The sequence below is a fragment of the Cervus elaphus genome, chromosome 18 (genome assembly GCF_910594005.1).
Source record: "Cervus elaphus chromosome 18, mCerEla1.1, whole genome shotgun sequence".
NCBI classification, from domain to species: Eukaryota; Metazoa; Chordata; class Mammalia; order Artiodactyla; family Cervidae; genus Cervus; species Cervus elaphus.
In genome coordinates, this window is record NC_057832.1 from 69702504 (window position 1) to 69718860 (window position 16357).

The window sequence follows — 16357 nt, forward strand, 5'->3', positions numbered from 1 at the left end:
AAGTTTTTCTGCTAAATTAGCACACACAGTCTAGCCAACTATCCAAACTATTGATTTGTTAGATATTTCGTGAGACTTATTCAGCTGAAATTCAGGCTAATTATAGTAGAATGATTTTAAATACCTCTTTAGATAATAAACTGTATTATGTAAACATCAAGATATCTAATTTATAATATTGAGTTTTATATTTTATACTCTTGTAAATCATATTTAAAATTTATGCATTTCTAAGGCTTAGACTAAGTTGGTAAATAATTATCAAAGTGTTGCTAAGGACTGGGTGCTATTAAGATTCTTCCCCATTTATTCTTCTTTCATGGTCAGCATAAACTTGAAGGCTTTCTATATGACTTTGAGTAGACTTCAGTTCATCACTGTGGCTGCCATTTTCTTTGCCTATAAACTGGGACTAAGAACTGGCCCATCTTAGGGAATTCCTGTAAGGCTCAAATGAGATGCTGTGCATAAACATGCCTTTGGAAACTCTAAGGCACTCTATCAGAAAGGCATGTTGTGACTATTAGACTGTCTCTGGAATGTCCAAAGAGGATTTGTCACCATATGGATTTTTCAAAATTAGTGGCATTTTAAAAAATGAAATAATGTATAAATAATGAAATCAATGTATGAATGTTATTATACTATTTATCTTTAAGTGAAAGCAAAGTACTATAACTTTTTTATTATCCCTAAAATAAGAGTGGCAACTTTCAGAGAATGCCCAAGTTAAAAATTTGGGTATAGACTGAAGCCCACAGAGGCCTAAAACACTAATCTTACTTTTCTTAGAATCTAGAACACTGACATCAACAATCCCATTTTCAGTTTATTTGAGGACACATGTATATATATGTCACAGGTTCAGGAAAGATTCCTGAAACATTCATTCAACTTATATTAACTGAATTAGTAGCTTTTATACTATAAACTTTGAAAAAAGAAAGTATTAGTCACTCAGTTGTGTCCGACTCTTTGCGACCCCATGGACTGCAACCCACCAGGCTCCTCTGTACATGAGATTTTCCAGGCAAGGATACTGGAGTGGTTTGCCATTTCCTTCTTCGGGGGATCTTCCCAACCCAGGGATCGAACCCACATCTCCTGCACTGCAGGCACATTCTTTACTTACTGAGTTACCAGGGAAAGACTCATATAACATTGTGTGTGTGTGTGTGTGTGTTAGTTGCTCAGTTGTGTTCAACTCTTTGCAACTGCATGGACTGTAGCCTGCCAGGCTCCTCTGTCCATGGAATTATCCAGGCAAGAATATTGGAGTGGGTTGCCATTTCCTTCTCCAAGGGATCTTCCCAACCCAAGGATCGAACCCAGAATTCTTGCATTGCTGGTGGATGCTTTACCATCTGAGCTATTAGGGAAATACAAGAGACCCTGTTGATGTTTGAGAATGAAACAAAAATTCGTCATGTGAAAACTTCATTGCTTTTATGAAAATCATCTGTGAAAATTATGGACAGAACAAAATTAAGGGAATTTTAAGTATAACATCTGAGATTTGGTCTAATTGGCAAAAGCACAATCCTGAATAAATATTGGCAGGATCTCTCATATCACATAAAATGGAACAGGAGGCTATTATCTACATGATTATAATAATAGCTAATATTTGGGTACTTACCATGTGCAAAGCACCATTTAAAGTACATTGTCTTATTTAATCCTCACAATAATATTTTGAGGTAGGAACAACAGTATTTTTATGTTGCATTTCATAGCCAAAAGAATTGAGGCCTGGAGTTAAATAACTTATCCAATGAGACCTTGCTGCTTCTATCAGAGATTTAAATCCAGGTGGTTAGGCGTTAAATGTCAGTGTTCTTAACCTCTAAGCTTTAGGTACTTGGTGTCCCCAAGAAAGCAAAACTCACCTCCTCTCAGCTTGTGACCCTGATGGATTCAAGACATCCTATTTTAAAGGGTTTTAGTTCTTTACGTTAATTTCTTTTCTTCTCAGCATGTGCTCACTGCTTACCTGCTCTGTGCAGGGAGCTCCTCACACTGACAGCAGTCAGTGTAACAAGATGGTCATCATTCTAAATTGACAGAATATCTGCTGGCATTAGCTGTTTCTTACAGGAGCTGTATGCTTTAGTGACATTATCTCATTGAATTCTTTTGTTCCCACTCAACATTTATTTGGAAGATTTTCAAAATCCAAAAGTTAAACAAATAGTAAAATGAAGCACATGTATGCTCTACCCAGATTCAACAATTAACATTTTTCCAGTTTTTTACCTTCCCTGCTCCATTTCTCAACCTCTCTTTAGGTATATACTTTCCCCCTTCTCTCAGTCATTTGAAACTAAGTTGTATGCATCATGATACTTTACTTGTAAGTACTTCTACAAGCCCAGACTGACAATAAGATTATTTTGTAACCACAATATCTTTAACACATTTAAAACTGAGTTTGTATTAAAAATTTCAGGATGGACCAACAAATGTCTTTATAACCCCTACCCCCTTCCCCTAAACTAGTATTCACCAAAGGTTCATGGTTTGGATGTTACTTTTAACTTAGAAAAAAAAAATCTCTATATATTTTTAATCAATATCTCACTTAATTCTGATACTAATCCCCTGAATAAGGCCCTATGAGCTTGATTTTGTGGATGAAGAAACTGAGGTTCAGAATGGTTAATACACTACCCCAAGGTCACAAATCTGGGAAGTGGGACAATTCCTTTTGGGTGTTAATTCCTACTTTTTGAAAGCATCATGCTAGATTGCAAGATTAAGAAAGTGACCACTGACAGTGTCAAGGCTGGGAAACTGGATTTGAAAATACTTAGTTAAAACAGGTTAAGATTCTAATAACCACATATCCCAATACTAGTCACCCCTCTTGAGAAGTGTTTATTTCTAGCTAAGATTATAAGTGGACTCAAAAATCCACCGACCAGTGCCTATCTAGCTTTCACTGCATCATTAAGTGTAGTGATTAATATGATTAGTATATCATCTCATTGCCAAATAATCCACAATAAAAATGACTAAATTCAGAACTGATTTTCTCAATAGATCCTGCCAGGTCTGAGTTTATTTCTATGCTTCTACCTTTAAAGCCATAATCCCTAGCACAATGCCGTGTGCGTGCACACACACACATGTGTGTGTGTGTGTGTGTGTGTGTATGTATGTGTACATCCCACCCCCCCTACACTGGCATTGTGCTAGGGGTTATGGCTTTAAAGGTAGAAGCATAGAAATAAACACTGCTATATCATGCTTGTCTACTGATTTGCCTATAATAAACATAAAATAAATATATAGGAATTAAACAAATTAAATATGTACTAAGTATAATATAAAGTAAGTTTTTCATGGCTAAATAACAAAATAAAGAAAAGATTTAAAATTTCACACTTAAGATCATATTTATATCTCTTAAACTTTGGGTAGACATTACTTTCATATATATTAACAGCAAAATCAAAGTTTCCAATAGAATTTGTGAGAAAGCTTCTCATTTATTGTATCTGGTAGTTTTATTTGTGAGAAATGATAAAGGCACTTTTTTTCCTATTTTTTTCCTCTGGTTTTTGTGAGGAAATGATTGCATTTCTTTACATTATTAGTTTAAAGCTAAATACATTACACTCTCAACAAACTATTTTATAATTTAAGATTTAAAGGTCATACATTGTTTTTGAGCAGGCAGGCCATTGCTGTAGAGTTGAAGTGTAGGTCAGGTTTCATTTTTAAATGCCTTTGGACAGATCTTTTCCTGATAATTGGAGAAATGGTCTCTGAGGGCCAATTTCACCGTGTGGTTGGGAACCTCAGCTCTCCTCAGAGCCCAGTGATACCACATGGAATAATAACTATTGGAAAAAGTCCCTTTCTGTTTGGTGCAGCTGGCAGTGTAAAATTCTGCCCTCTATTTATGCATACACTTATCTATAGATAAAGGAGATGTCGAAAAAGTGAATTTTGTGGTTAGGAAATGCATTATGATCCATATTTTCAAGATGATACATGAAAAAAAAAAAGGGGGGGGGGTATATTTTTTCTGGAATGGGCTTCCCTGGTGGCCCAAATGGTAAAGTATCTATCTGCAATGCAGGAGGCCCAGGTTCGATCCCTGGGTCGGGAAGATACCCGGAGAAGGGAACGGCAACCCACTCCAGTATTCTTTTTTTGTTTGTTTGTTTTACACTCCAGTATTCTTGCCTGGAGAACTCTATGGACGGAGGAGCCTGGCGAGTTACAGTTCATGGGGTCACAAAAAGTCAGATACACTGAGTGACTGACACTTTCACTTTTCACGTTCAGTCTGTGATTTGCATGTGTGTAGATACACTTGAAACTGCAGGATTTCTTAAGCACATACTACTGTCCTTACTTGCTAATTGTTTTTCCTCACAAAATGAAAAACACTGCGTTTTTAAAATTTGTTGTTGACTCATAAAGACATTTCAGTAGTTTCACATGGGGTTCTACACATATTATGTTTAGTAATTGACTATTTTGGGATCCTTCTTTTAGTTTTACCTTTGACATGGGTGACATTGTTCAATGGTGTTAAAAGCTGCAGGCGTTTTATATTACGAAAATGATGTCCAACTGAAATCACTGTATATAACTCAGATCCTTTCTTTCATCAGTTCTCAAATGTATCACTTTTTCAGTTCTCCCAAATTTCATAAAAGGATGTAAAACTATATCTGCAAAAATGTATTTCTGTTAGCTACTGGTTTTTATTTAAATATCTATGGGATAAAATCTGTGCCTAAACTTTTAAAAATGTATGATTAACTAGAATGTTAAAACTTTGCTATTTAAAAATTTCTTTTTCTGAAAATAGAAAACAAAATGAAATGCTTTTTATATAAACTTAAAAAGAATTTCGCTTAGTCTATAACTGGTAAACATGAAATCATATTTCTGACTGCTTGTTTTTGAAGCAAAGTTCAACAAACATTTCTCAGGAACTTATTGTTGGCAGCCTGATAGACTGAGTCTAGCGATACCACAGTGAGCTCATTAAGAAGTTTAACCCACAGTTCCTGTGTTGCTAATCAGTACTTCATAAAGCCTGTTCAAGACTGCAGTGGTTAGTTCAGGGCCCCCAAACAACTGTAGTAAAAGATCTATTCAGCTTTTATCCTCTAACTTTCAAAAGTAATTATTAGATAACAGGAATTAGGTAACATGGCCCATAGAGAAAGTAAATACTGGGTTAATGTCCTGAGCTCCTTTTCTAACTAGCACACTAAAGTGTGTGAACCAATTGGTAAATCTAGCTGTATATACTATTCTTGAAGTTACAGTTTGAAATTGTATCAAACTATAAAGTAGAAAAGTTACCACTGGTACTCTTGGGGATGATGAAAGAAGGACTATAAAGATACTAGAAAGAGAAAGATTCTAATAAATGAAAGAAAGTTCCAAAGAAATCTGAAAACCTGTGTTGAATTTTATTTACTTCCTCATTCAAAGTTATGGTGGTAATACTAGATACTGTGACACATTAGCTGACAACACACACTGAAAGTATTTACTCTCTACAGAAACTCCACAATCATCACATTCTAAGCTAATAGTCTTTATCTTTTGGAAATACAAATAACAACAAATACAATTCTCAAAATCCTTTTCAGGGACAAAGTGGGTAGACGGTCTTTAGTTATTATACGGATAATATTTTATATTCTTTTAGTTTATGAAGACTCAAAGAAAGCTTGATGTGGTTCACATTTTTAAAAATTGTATTTCATTTTTTTATTGCTGCACTGCACGGCTTGCAGGATCTTAGTTCCCTGACCGTGGACTGAACCCAGGGCCTGGCAGTGAAAGCACTGAATCCTACCCACTGGACTGCCAGGGAATTCCTGAGATGGTTGCAAAAGGACTCTGTTCAAAATTGTTTCTCCACCAGATATTATTTGCTTCTGTCTTCAGAAAATTTTATCCACTGGCAAATCCATTCACTTTTTAATCTTACAAATGAGCTTGTAGGAACTAAACTTGAAAGGAGCCTTAACTTTATTCATCTACCTCACAGTTTCAGTTTGAAAATTTCTGGGTTTGGTTCACCCTTAATGTCAGTAACACTGCAGTGGATGTGGTGCCATCCTTTTTAGTAACACTTAAATGACTTCCAGTTCTGGTCAGCTGTGTATCCCTCTGCCTGCTCCGTGGAATTTTAGGGACTGCATGTTCTCAGTTTTGTTGATGAATTATTGTGAAAGTGTTTTCATGAACTATAAAGCAATTTGGAAATCTGAAATATTTCATTTATAATTATTCAGTAGAAAGAGACGAAAAAAATCCTGTCTTTGAGGATTCAAAAATCTTGTTGATAATTTATAATCCTAGAATATATTGATTGTTTGGACTTTATAAGATGTTTATAATTTATTTCAAACAAAATATTTTGCCTTTGCCCTGAAAATTGACCTTCAGTACTAAATCCTAGTCTGAAAAGAATGGTTAAAATAGACTTCACCCTTTAGAAATCCATACCCTTAACTAAAGAGGTGGCTGAGTGTGAGAGAGGTTCTCTACAAACTATTGATGGCCATACATTAGGGACAACCTCAGCAGTTCCTGTATATTTCTTTCTATGCACACTTAAAGTCCTGTTGCCGTCCATTAAGAACAGGTTTCTTACTTATCTAGGTTATTTTCTTCACTGTTTACCATTTTCCTTTAACTAAGCTAAAAAGGAAATTAGCAATTTTATTTTTGACTGCTCCAGAGTAAATATCATAGGCTAAAAATAAGAATTTCTGAGGTACTGCCAGGTGTCCTTAAAAATAAATTTAAATAAATAAAATATGCTAGAAAATAAGAATAAATAAATAACTTTTATAAGAAAAAAAACTAATATCAAAGAATCAATCTTACAACTTGCCAACATTAATGCTAGAGAAGTAGCATCTCTCTGGCCAGGACAGTGTGGGAAGTTCTATTCTGAGTGAGCTTTTTGTACTTTGCACATTGCTTAGCACAGACTGAGAAAACTTGAGAAAGAAAAACAATGATTTTCTTTTGTAATGAATAAAGCAATTCTCTAGGTGTTAATGGTTTAAAGTGAACAGTAGATACATTCTGATCAAAGGAAAAGTATTGGCAAAACAATATTTCAAACTGTTGTTAATTGTTATTCTGTTTTTAATTGTGTTTACTATTTACTTTGAAAGAAGAAGGCATGCCTCCCTCAACCTCTAACTTTTTTTCAGTTAAGACTATTGCTGTGTGTGTTTCTCCCTCTCTCCAAAGATGAATGTGGGCTCTCTTTTGGACACAAATGAGCTATGACTCTCTTTAAAGGTGTCTGTGGTTCTAACTCAGATACTAACTAGTTGTGTCCTACATTCTCCTCCATGCCTTTTAGCTCTGATACTCAGGAATTTTGCAAGTCAAATATCTTTTAATTAGTGTTTCCTTTATTTACTTATTTTTTTGTACCTAATATATTTTCCCTGAAACATGAAGTGCATATGTTTTAATGAATCTTTCTATGTTAATATTGTGTACTGTGGGAATTATGGCTAGCATAGCATAGACACTTAATACTTCAGACTATGATTCTTATTAGGAAATAAGACTATTTTTTCAAATACTTTTTTCCAAATAAGCGTAGAGTCTGTAACATTCTATGGGAGGGTAACAGGAGACCCATTAATTTGATTCTAATTTAGTCAGATGGAAAGGGAATGGGGTAAATTTATATGCTGAAAACTTTATATCATGTATTTATATCATGTTTTTCAGTACAGTGTTGAACATGAAGCTATTACTGGGGTATATTATGGTATATATTGGTGCCCATGGTATTAACAAATGAGGCTGTCAAGTCGGCATGAGGCAACATTCTTGTTTTCATTCCCCGTTACCCACCCATGCTGGCAGGTATTGTCCAATTCTGGACAGTTTCCTCATTCCCTAGTCCACCCTAACCTTTCACTACTCTTAAATACTTCTCACATCAGGCACACTGTTCATAAAAGGCCCCCATTTCTAACTGTCTCTATTTATTGACTTCCAGCCTGTTTTAGGAACAGATACTCTGTCCTCAAATACTTCCTTTTCCTTGATGCCTTCTCTGACCAATTCACCCAAATTTGTGAATTTCTTTAGCAATTTCAACCTTTATCACAATACTGAGTGACATTAAGATATTCTTAGACATTCTTGGGGTGCTATGATGGAAAATGAACAAACTTTTTATTTCTGATTTTGTTTCCTTGACCACAGACATGACACTGTTTTGTTACCCATCTTCCCTTTCCAGATAACCAAGCTGAAAATAGATAGTAACCCTTTTGCCAAAGGATTCCGGGACTCCTCCAGGCTCACGGACATTGAGAGGTAATGAGAATTTTCTGTTTACTTTTTTGCCCAGATAAGATAAAGAAAAGCACTAGTTTGTAAGAGCACACTCCTTGCAACACCAAAGAGACATAATTTTACTGTATATAGTCTCCAATACTCTGTATAGTCTCCGGTTCTCTGCCTGACCTTCATTTCCGGTTATAAACCCTACAGATATGCAACTGCTGAAGTTCTGACAGCCACTGCAGCTGGATCTATTCTATGCTCCATTTCTGAGTGCAGTGGTTTCTTTGAACAGGACATTAATTCAACTGCAAAAAATAGGGCTTGTTTGTTATCAAAGACTCAGTCCTCTTGATGATATTAAGCTTCATGTCTTAAGTGGCAATCCACAGAGAAAATAGAATCTTAATAGCCTTTGCTTTCTGAAGTGGATATATTTGCTAACATAAAGAGTATAAAGGTAGTTTGGAATTTTGAAGGAAAAAGAGGCAGTTTAAATCCAGGTGCATATTTTATCTACAGTGTAGAATGCTTGTGTTTAATAGGAAAGCTATTGGATAACAGGACCTTTAAGGCAAGTGACAATCATGTGCCTGTAGTTGACCCTAATTTTTAATTAAAATGGTTCACACAGTGTGAGACTGTGATGAGTAATGTGATGTGATGTGTGATGAGTAATGACTATACTGAGATGCACAGTTAACCAATATGAATGTCAAAAATGTTTTTTTCAAAGAAAAGATTTTTTTTCAACCTAACTGATTATTTGTACTCCTAAGCGTACTATGCAACTTTCTGTACTTACTGTTTTATTTTTGGTGAACACACTTAAATTCTACTGTCTTTGCAAATTTAAATTATAAAACAGCCGCCATTTTATACATTAAATCATCAGATTTTATTCATCCTCTGTATTTAATCTCTTATATGTCCTGGTATCTTTATAGACAGGTGGAGTACCCTAACTACCAGCCCTCTGGTTTATTTTATCTCCAGATCTTTATGTGATTTCCCCACCAACTGCTACATGGTTCTGACACACTTCATTATCTACCACATGGTCACATGTCCTGACCTCAGCACTTCTCTTTCCTGTCCTGGCAACTCAAATTAAAGGATTATAAATTTTAGCAATATCTGATCCTTCCATCATCCTTCCCAATGCCAGAGCATAAAGGTGTGGTTTTGATTTTGCGGGGAAAGATATAGAAGCTCAGTGGGGAGACAAAGAATCCAGCAGGAGAGACTGAAAGTTGGGCAGGCATTTGAGTAGAAAAGATTAATTAGTTGAAGAGCCTGACAAGTGATTGGGGGTACTGAGATCAGGGAAGGGAACTTGAGCTTGTGGTTGAAAATCCCTTGCAAAATGGATGGCAAGAAGGTAACTCTTCGATTAGGTAGAATATAGGCATGCAAATAGGCCATAACATCCAAATCAGTGAGAAAGTGGTATTAGCAGCGTGGGTGACAAAGGAGTCCACATTTACAAAGACATTTTGTGACCCCGTGAACTGTAGCCTACCAGGCTCCTCCGCCCATGGGATTTTCCAGACAAGAGTACTGGAGTGGGTTGCCATTTCCGTCTCCAAGGGAATCTTCCCAACCCAGGGATCAAACCTGGGTCTCCCACATTGTCGGCAGATACTTTACCATCTGAGCCACCAGGAGGTGTTTTAAAAAGGCTACTTCCATTTAGGTGTGATCTTTCTCATCTCCTGTTTCTAGAGTGTCAAAGGCACTGATTCACACCAGATTTATGCAAGTGGGATTATAATAAGTGAATTTTTTCTCTTTTCTTATCAGGTATCAGGCAAAAATGAAGAGTGGTTCAGTGGGACAGTAGAGATGTGTTTTTATAGTGTGCCTCATATCTTCTGTTTCAGGTCAGGGGTTGAGCATGGTATATGAAGACAAAGCCATGGGTTAGAGTCCCTGCTCTGCCTTTTCCTGGCTGAGTGATCCTAGAGAAGTTACCTAGAGAAGTAGATCACTTAAATAAGATCTTAAGTAAGTAAGTTAAGTAAGATCACTTCTAAGTGATCCTCAGAAGTTACCCTGAGTCTGTTTCCTCATGTAGAAAATGGAGAACATAACGCTGCTCACTTTATTATGAGGACCATGTAAGATGACATTTATGAAAGCACTTTCAAAATCTGAAAATGTAAAATAATTGTATTTTACTAGATGAGCATCTGGCAGTGGGTCGGCAGTGGCCTGCTGCAGGGTTGGGGGCATTGCCTGTAGCAGTGCCTGCATGGGAACTTTTGAAGGAGGTCACCATTATCTTCACTCAGTTCAGTTCAGTCGCTCAGTCGTGTCCAACTCTTTGCGACCCCATGAATCGCAGCACGCCAGGCCTCCCTATCCATCACCAACTCCCGGAGCTTACTCAAACTCATGTCCATTGAGTCGGTGATGCCATCCAGCCATCTCATCCTCTGTCGTCCCCTTCTCCTCCTGCCCCCAATCTTTCCCTGCATCAGGGTCTTTTCCAATGAGTCATCTTTTCGCATGAGGTGGCCAAAGTATTGGAGTTTCAGCTTCAGCATCAGTCCTTCCAATGAACACCCAGGACTGATCTCCTTTGGGATGGACTGGTTGGATCTCCTTGCAGTCCAAGGGACTCTCAAGAGTCTTCTCCAACACTGCAGTTCAAAAGCATTAATTTTTCAGCGCTCAGCTTTCTTCACAGTCCAGCTCTCACATCCATACATGACCACTGGAAAAACCATAGCCTTGACTAGATGACCTTTGCTGTCAAAGTATCATCTTCATTACCTCCAACCACAGTTTGGCCTCAGGTCAGATAACAAGGAAGGGAACACAGCCCAGCCCATCAACAGAAGATCGGATTAAAGGTTTAGAGGATGAGATAGCTAGATGGCATCACCCACTCGATGGATGTGAGTTTGAATAAACTCCGGGAATTGGTGATGGACAGGGAGGCCTGGCATGCTGCGATTCATGGGGTCAGAAAGAGTCAGACATGACTGAGCGACTGAACTGAACTGAACTGAGCATGGCCCCGCCCATCAGAATGAGACCCAGTTTCCCCCACAGTATCTCCCATCAGGAAGCTTCCATAAGCCTCTTATCCTTATACATCAGAGGGCAGACAGACTGAAAGCTACAATCATAGAAAACTAACCAATCTGATCACAGGGACTACAGCCTTGTCTAACTCAGTGAAACTATGAGCCATGACATGTAGGGCCTTCCAAGATGGATGGGTCATGGTGGACAGTCTTGATAAAACGTGGTCCACTGGAGAAGGGAATGGCAAACCACTTTAGTATTCTTGCCTTGAGAACAGTATGAAAAGGCAAAAAGATAGGACACTGAAAGATGAACTCCCCAGGTCAGTAGGTGCCCAATATGCTACTGGAGATCAGTGGAGAAATAACTCCAGAAAGAATGAAGAGATGGAGCCAGAGCAAAAACAACATCCAGTTGTGGATGTGACTAGTGATGGAAGTAAAGTCCGATGCTATTGTTCCTATGAGCAATATTGCATAGGAACCTGGAATGTTAGGTCCATGAATCAAGGCAAATTGGAAGTGGTCAAACAGGAGATGGCAAGAGTGAACATTGACATTTTAGGAGTCAGCAGACTAAAATGGACTGGAACGGGTGAATTTAACTCAGATGACCATTATATCTACTACTATGGGCAAGAATCCCTTAGAAGAAATGGAGTAGCCATCATAGTCAACAAAAGAGTCCAAAATGCAATACTTGGATGCAATCTCAAAAACAACAGGATGGTCTCTGTTCATTTCCAAGGCAAATCATTCAATATCACAGGAATCCAAGTCTATAACCCGACTAGTAATGCTGAAGAAGTTGAATGGTTCTATGAAGACCTACAAGACCTTCAAGAATTAACACCCCCCAAAAGGTGTCCTTTTCATTATAAGGGACTGGAATGCAAAAGTAGGGAGTCAAGAAATACCTGGAATAACAGGCAAATTTGGCCTTGAAGTACAAAATGAAGCAGGGCAAAGGCTAATAGAGTTTTGCCAAGAGAACGCACTGGTCATAGCAAAACCCTCTCCAACAACACAAGGGAAGACTCTACACATGGAAATGACCAGATGGTCAATACCAAAATCAGACTGATTATATTTTTTGCAGGCAAAGATGGAAAAACTCTATACAGTCAGCAAAAGCAAAACAGAGCTGACTTTGACTCAGCTCATGAACACCTTATTGCCAAATTCAGACTTAAATTGAAGAAAGTAGGGAAAACCACTAGGCCATTCAGGTATGACCTAAATCAAATCCCTTACAATTATACAGTGGAAGTGAGAAATAGATTCAAGGGACTGACTCTGATAGAGTGCCTGAAGAATTATGGATGGAGGTTTGTGACACTGTGAGGCAGTGATCAAGATCATCCCAGAGAAAAAGAAATGCAAAAAGATAAAAGGGTTGTCTGAGGAGGTCTTACAAATAGCTGTGAAAAGAAGAGAAGCAAAAGGCAAAGAAGAAAAGGAAAGATATCCCCATTTGAATGCAGAGTTCCAAAGAATATCAACTAGAGATAAGAAAGCCTTCCTCAGTCATCAGTGCAAAGAAATAGAGGAAAACAATAGAATGGGAAAGACTAGAGATCTCTTCAAGAAAATTAGAGACACCAATGGAATATTTCATGCCAAAATGGGCACAATAAAGGACAGAAATGGTTTGAACCTAACAGAAGCAGAAGATATTAAGAAGAGGTGGTAAGAATACACAGAAGACTATGCAAAAAAGATCTTCATGACCCAGATAATCACAATGGTGTGATCACTCACCTAGAGCCAGACATCCTGGAATGCAAAGTCAAGTGGGCCTTAGGAAGCATCACTATGAACAAAGCTAGTGGAGGTGATGGAATTCCAGTTGAGCTATTTCAAATCCTAAAAGATGATGCTGTGAAAGTGCTGCACTGGGTATGCCAGCAAATTTGGAAAACTCAACAGTGGCCACAGGACTGGAAAAGGTCAGTTTTCATTCCAATCCCAAAGAAAGGCAATGCCAAAGAATGCTCAAACTACCGCACAATTGCACTCATCTCACACGCTAGGAAAGTAATGCTTAAAATTCTCCAAGCCAGGCTTCAACAGTATGTGAACCATGAAATTCCAGATGTTCAAGCTAGATTTAGAGAGGGCAGAGGAACCAGAGATTAAATGGCCAACATCCATTGGATCATTGAAAAAGCGAGAGAGTTCCAGAAAAACATCTACTTCTGCTTTATTGACTATACCAAAGCCTTTGACTGTGTGGATCACAATAAACTGTGGAAAATTCAGAAAGAGATGGGAATACCAGACCAGCTGACCTGCCTCCTGAGAAATCTGTATGCAGGTCAAGAAGCAACAGTTAGAACTGGACATGGAACAACAGACTGATTCCAAATTGGGAAAGAAGTATGTCAAGGCTGTATATTGTCACCCTGCTTATTTAACTTATATGCAGAGGACATCACGAGAAATACTGGACTGGATGAAGCACAAACTGGAATCAAGATTGCCCGGAGAAATGTCAATAACCTCAGATGTGCAGATGATACCACCCTTATGCCAGAAAGCAAAGAAGAACTAAAGAGCCTCTTGATGAAAGTGAAAGGAGAGTGAAAAAATTGGGTTAAAGCTCAACATTCAGAAAACAAAGATCATGGCATCTCGTCCCATCACTTCATGGCAAATAGATGGGGAAACAATGGAAACAGTGACAAGACTTTATATTTTTTGGGCTCCAAAATCACTGCAGATGGTGTTTGCAGCCATGAAATTAAAAGACACTTGCTTCTTGGAAGAAAAGTTATGACCAACCTAGACAACATATTAAAAAGCAGAAACATTACTTTGCCAACCAAGGTCTGTCTAGTCAAAGGTTTGGTTTTTCCAGTGGTCATGTATGGATGTGAGAGTTGGACGGTGAAGAAAGCTGAGCACCGAAAAATTGATGCTTTTGAACTGTGGTGTTGGAGAAGACTCTTGAGAGTCCCTTGGACTGCAAGGAGATCCAACCAGTCCATCCTAAAGGAAATCAGTCTTGAATACTCATTGGAAGGACTGATACTGAAGCTGAAACTCCAAAACTTTGGCCACCTGATGTGAAAACTTGACTCATTTGAAAAGATCCTGATGCCTGGAATGATGAATGTGGGAGGAGAAGGGGATGACAGAGGATGAGATGGTTGGATGGCATTACCAACTCAATGGACATGAGTTTGAGTAAATTCTGAGAGTTGGTGATAGACAGGTAAGCCTGGCATACTGCAGTCCATGGTGTTGCAAAGAGTCAGACATGACTGAACGACTGAACTGAACTGAACTGAGATGAGCATAGTTTTACCCCATCCAAGTTATTTTCAATAATCTTAATAAAATACTTCTAGAATAAAAATAGCCCATTTTGTTTTACTTACATGTATGAGAGACAAGGACCCAGACTGACTGCCATTTAGAGTAACGGACTTGATAATGCATGCAGCCACATTTTCCACTTAACTGAGTAAACATCCTGATGTCGGGAACACTCACATGTACATGAAACTTAGAAGCTTTCAGTCATCTGAGGGCTAAAAGAGCATCTTATGAGACTAGCTCCAAGTTTGCAAGATGACCTAAGTAGTGTGAAATTGGCCAAGGTTTTGGATTTCATTTCCAGGTATTTAAGTCTGAATTTTTCCTAAACAGCCTTTGGGGATGGAACAAATCAGATCAATTGATCTTTGGAGACCTAAAGAAATTAAATTAGTCTGGAGTCAGTTACTGCACTAAACCATCTAGTAATTGAATTGCCCCTTGTAACTGATGGAAAACAGTCCTATTTGTAACAATATAGAGAGCGTTTGTAAAATAAGAGATCTGAGAGAAAAACACATCTTTTTATGACATGATGACAGAAATTGCACTTTTCTAACCTAATTGAATATGGTGTTATAAATACGTGACCTTAATGATTTCAAGTTTCCTGTCCCAGATTTACAGCTCCTGTATGGGATACCCAAACAAAAATGCCTTTAGGACTGAATCTGTATGCCTTATACCTCTAAACTCACAGTATTATTCCTTCTACATCTGCACAAGCTTTGTAAATACTCTAAAAGCCATTCTGATTTTCTCACTCTCATTTTATGAGGTTCTATTCAGATACCTAATGTCTCACATTCTTCACGTGTAGCCTTACTCCCAAGGACAACATCACCCTCATTTGTAAAGGAAAACTAGTGCCATTAACAAAAGTAGAAGGTATTTTCATTAGATGCTTTGTACATATACCTACAAATGGACAGCTAAGAAGCAAATCAAAAGTCCAAAAGTGTTTCTCAATATCTGATTTATAGCTATTTAGTTCAGGGAGAGAATTATCTGCTAGTGCCATACAGTAAATATAACTTACAGATAGTCTGTCAGTTGTTTTCTTTTTGGGGGAGTGAAGGGACACTTTCTAAGTGAAAGAAAGATAGTAAGTGAAAGCATGGTATTACTTCTGAGAAAGGAGAAATGACTATGAAGATATTTAAATGTTCAAAATTAAGTTTCTTCTGTTAGGGTTTTTGTTTTTGTTTTGTACAAATAGAGTAAGTGGGAAAGGAATATGTTAGAAAATATATAGTACTGAATACTGACAGAGAAAGTAGAATAAACATTACCAGGCAACAGGAAAAAAGAGGAGTCAGGTATCTGATATGACAAACTCCAGATCTTTTTACTTGTCATTTTCAAGTTTTCTTGATACTGTTTGACATTTATACTTCCAGTGTTTGGAATCATTTTGTCCAGTTTTCTAAAAGAAAAAGTCATTGGAATTTTGGCTGGGCTTGTGTTGAACTTGTATAATAATTTGGGGGAGAAAAAATGATGTCTTTACAGTACTGAGACGTCTAAGAATACATCATATGTTTGTCTTTTTACTGAAACTTCTTATGTTCTTTAGAAGTTAGGGTATTTTCAAGTCTGTAAGTCCTACACATTTTTTTCAGGCACATAGCTAGGTTTATTAGAATTACATTGTCCAATTTAATAGCCAATGGCCATAGATGGTTAGTGAAGAA

At 37.5% G+C, this 16357-nt stretch overlaps 1 protein-coding gene across 2 annotated transcripts in view; it reads left to right on the forward strand.

The window, feature by feature from the left end:
- Window positions 1-16357, forward strand: part of TBX20 (T-box transcription factor 20) — a 45723-nt gene that overhangs the window by 13273 nt on the left and 16093 nt on the right. For both annotated transcript variants that reach the window (XM_043873436.1, XM_043873437.1), the window contains one exon: window positions 8264-8340. In XM_043873436.1, the coding sequence (XP_043729371.1) occupies window positions 8264-8340 (77 nt within the window). The remainder of the gene's footprint in view (window positions 1-8263; window positions 8341-16357) is intronic.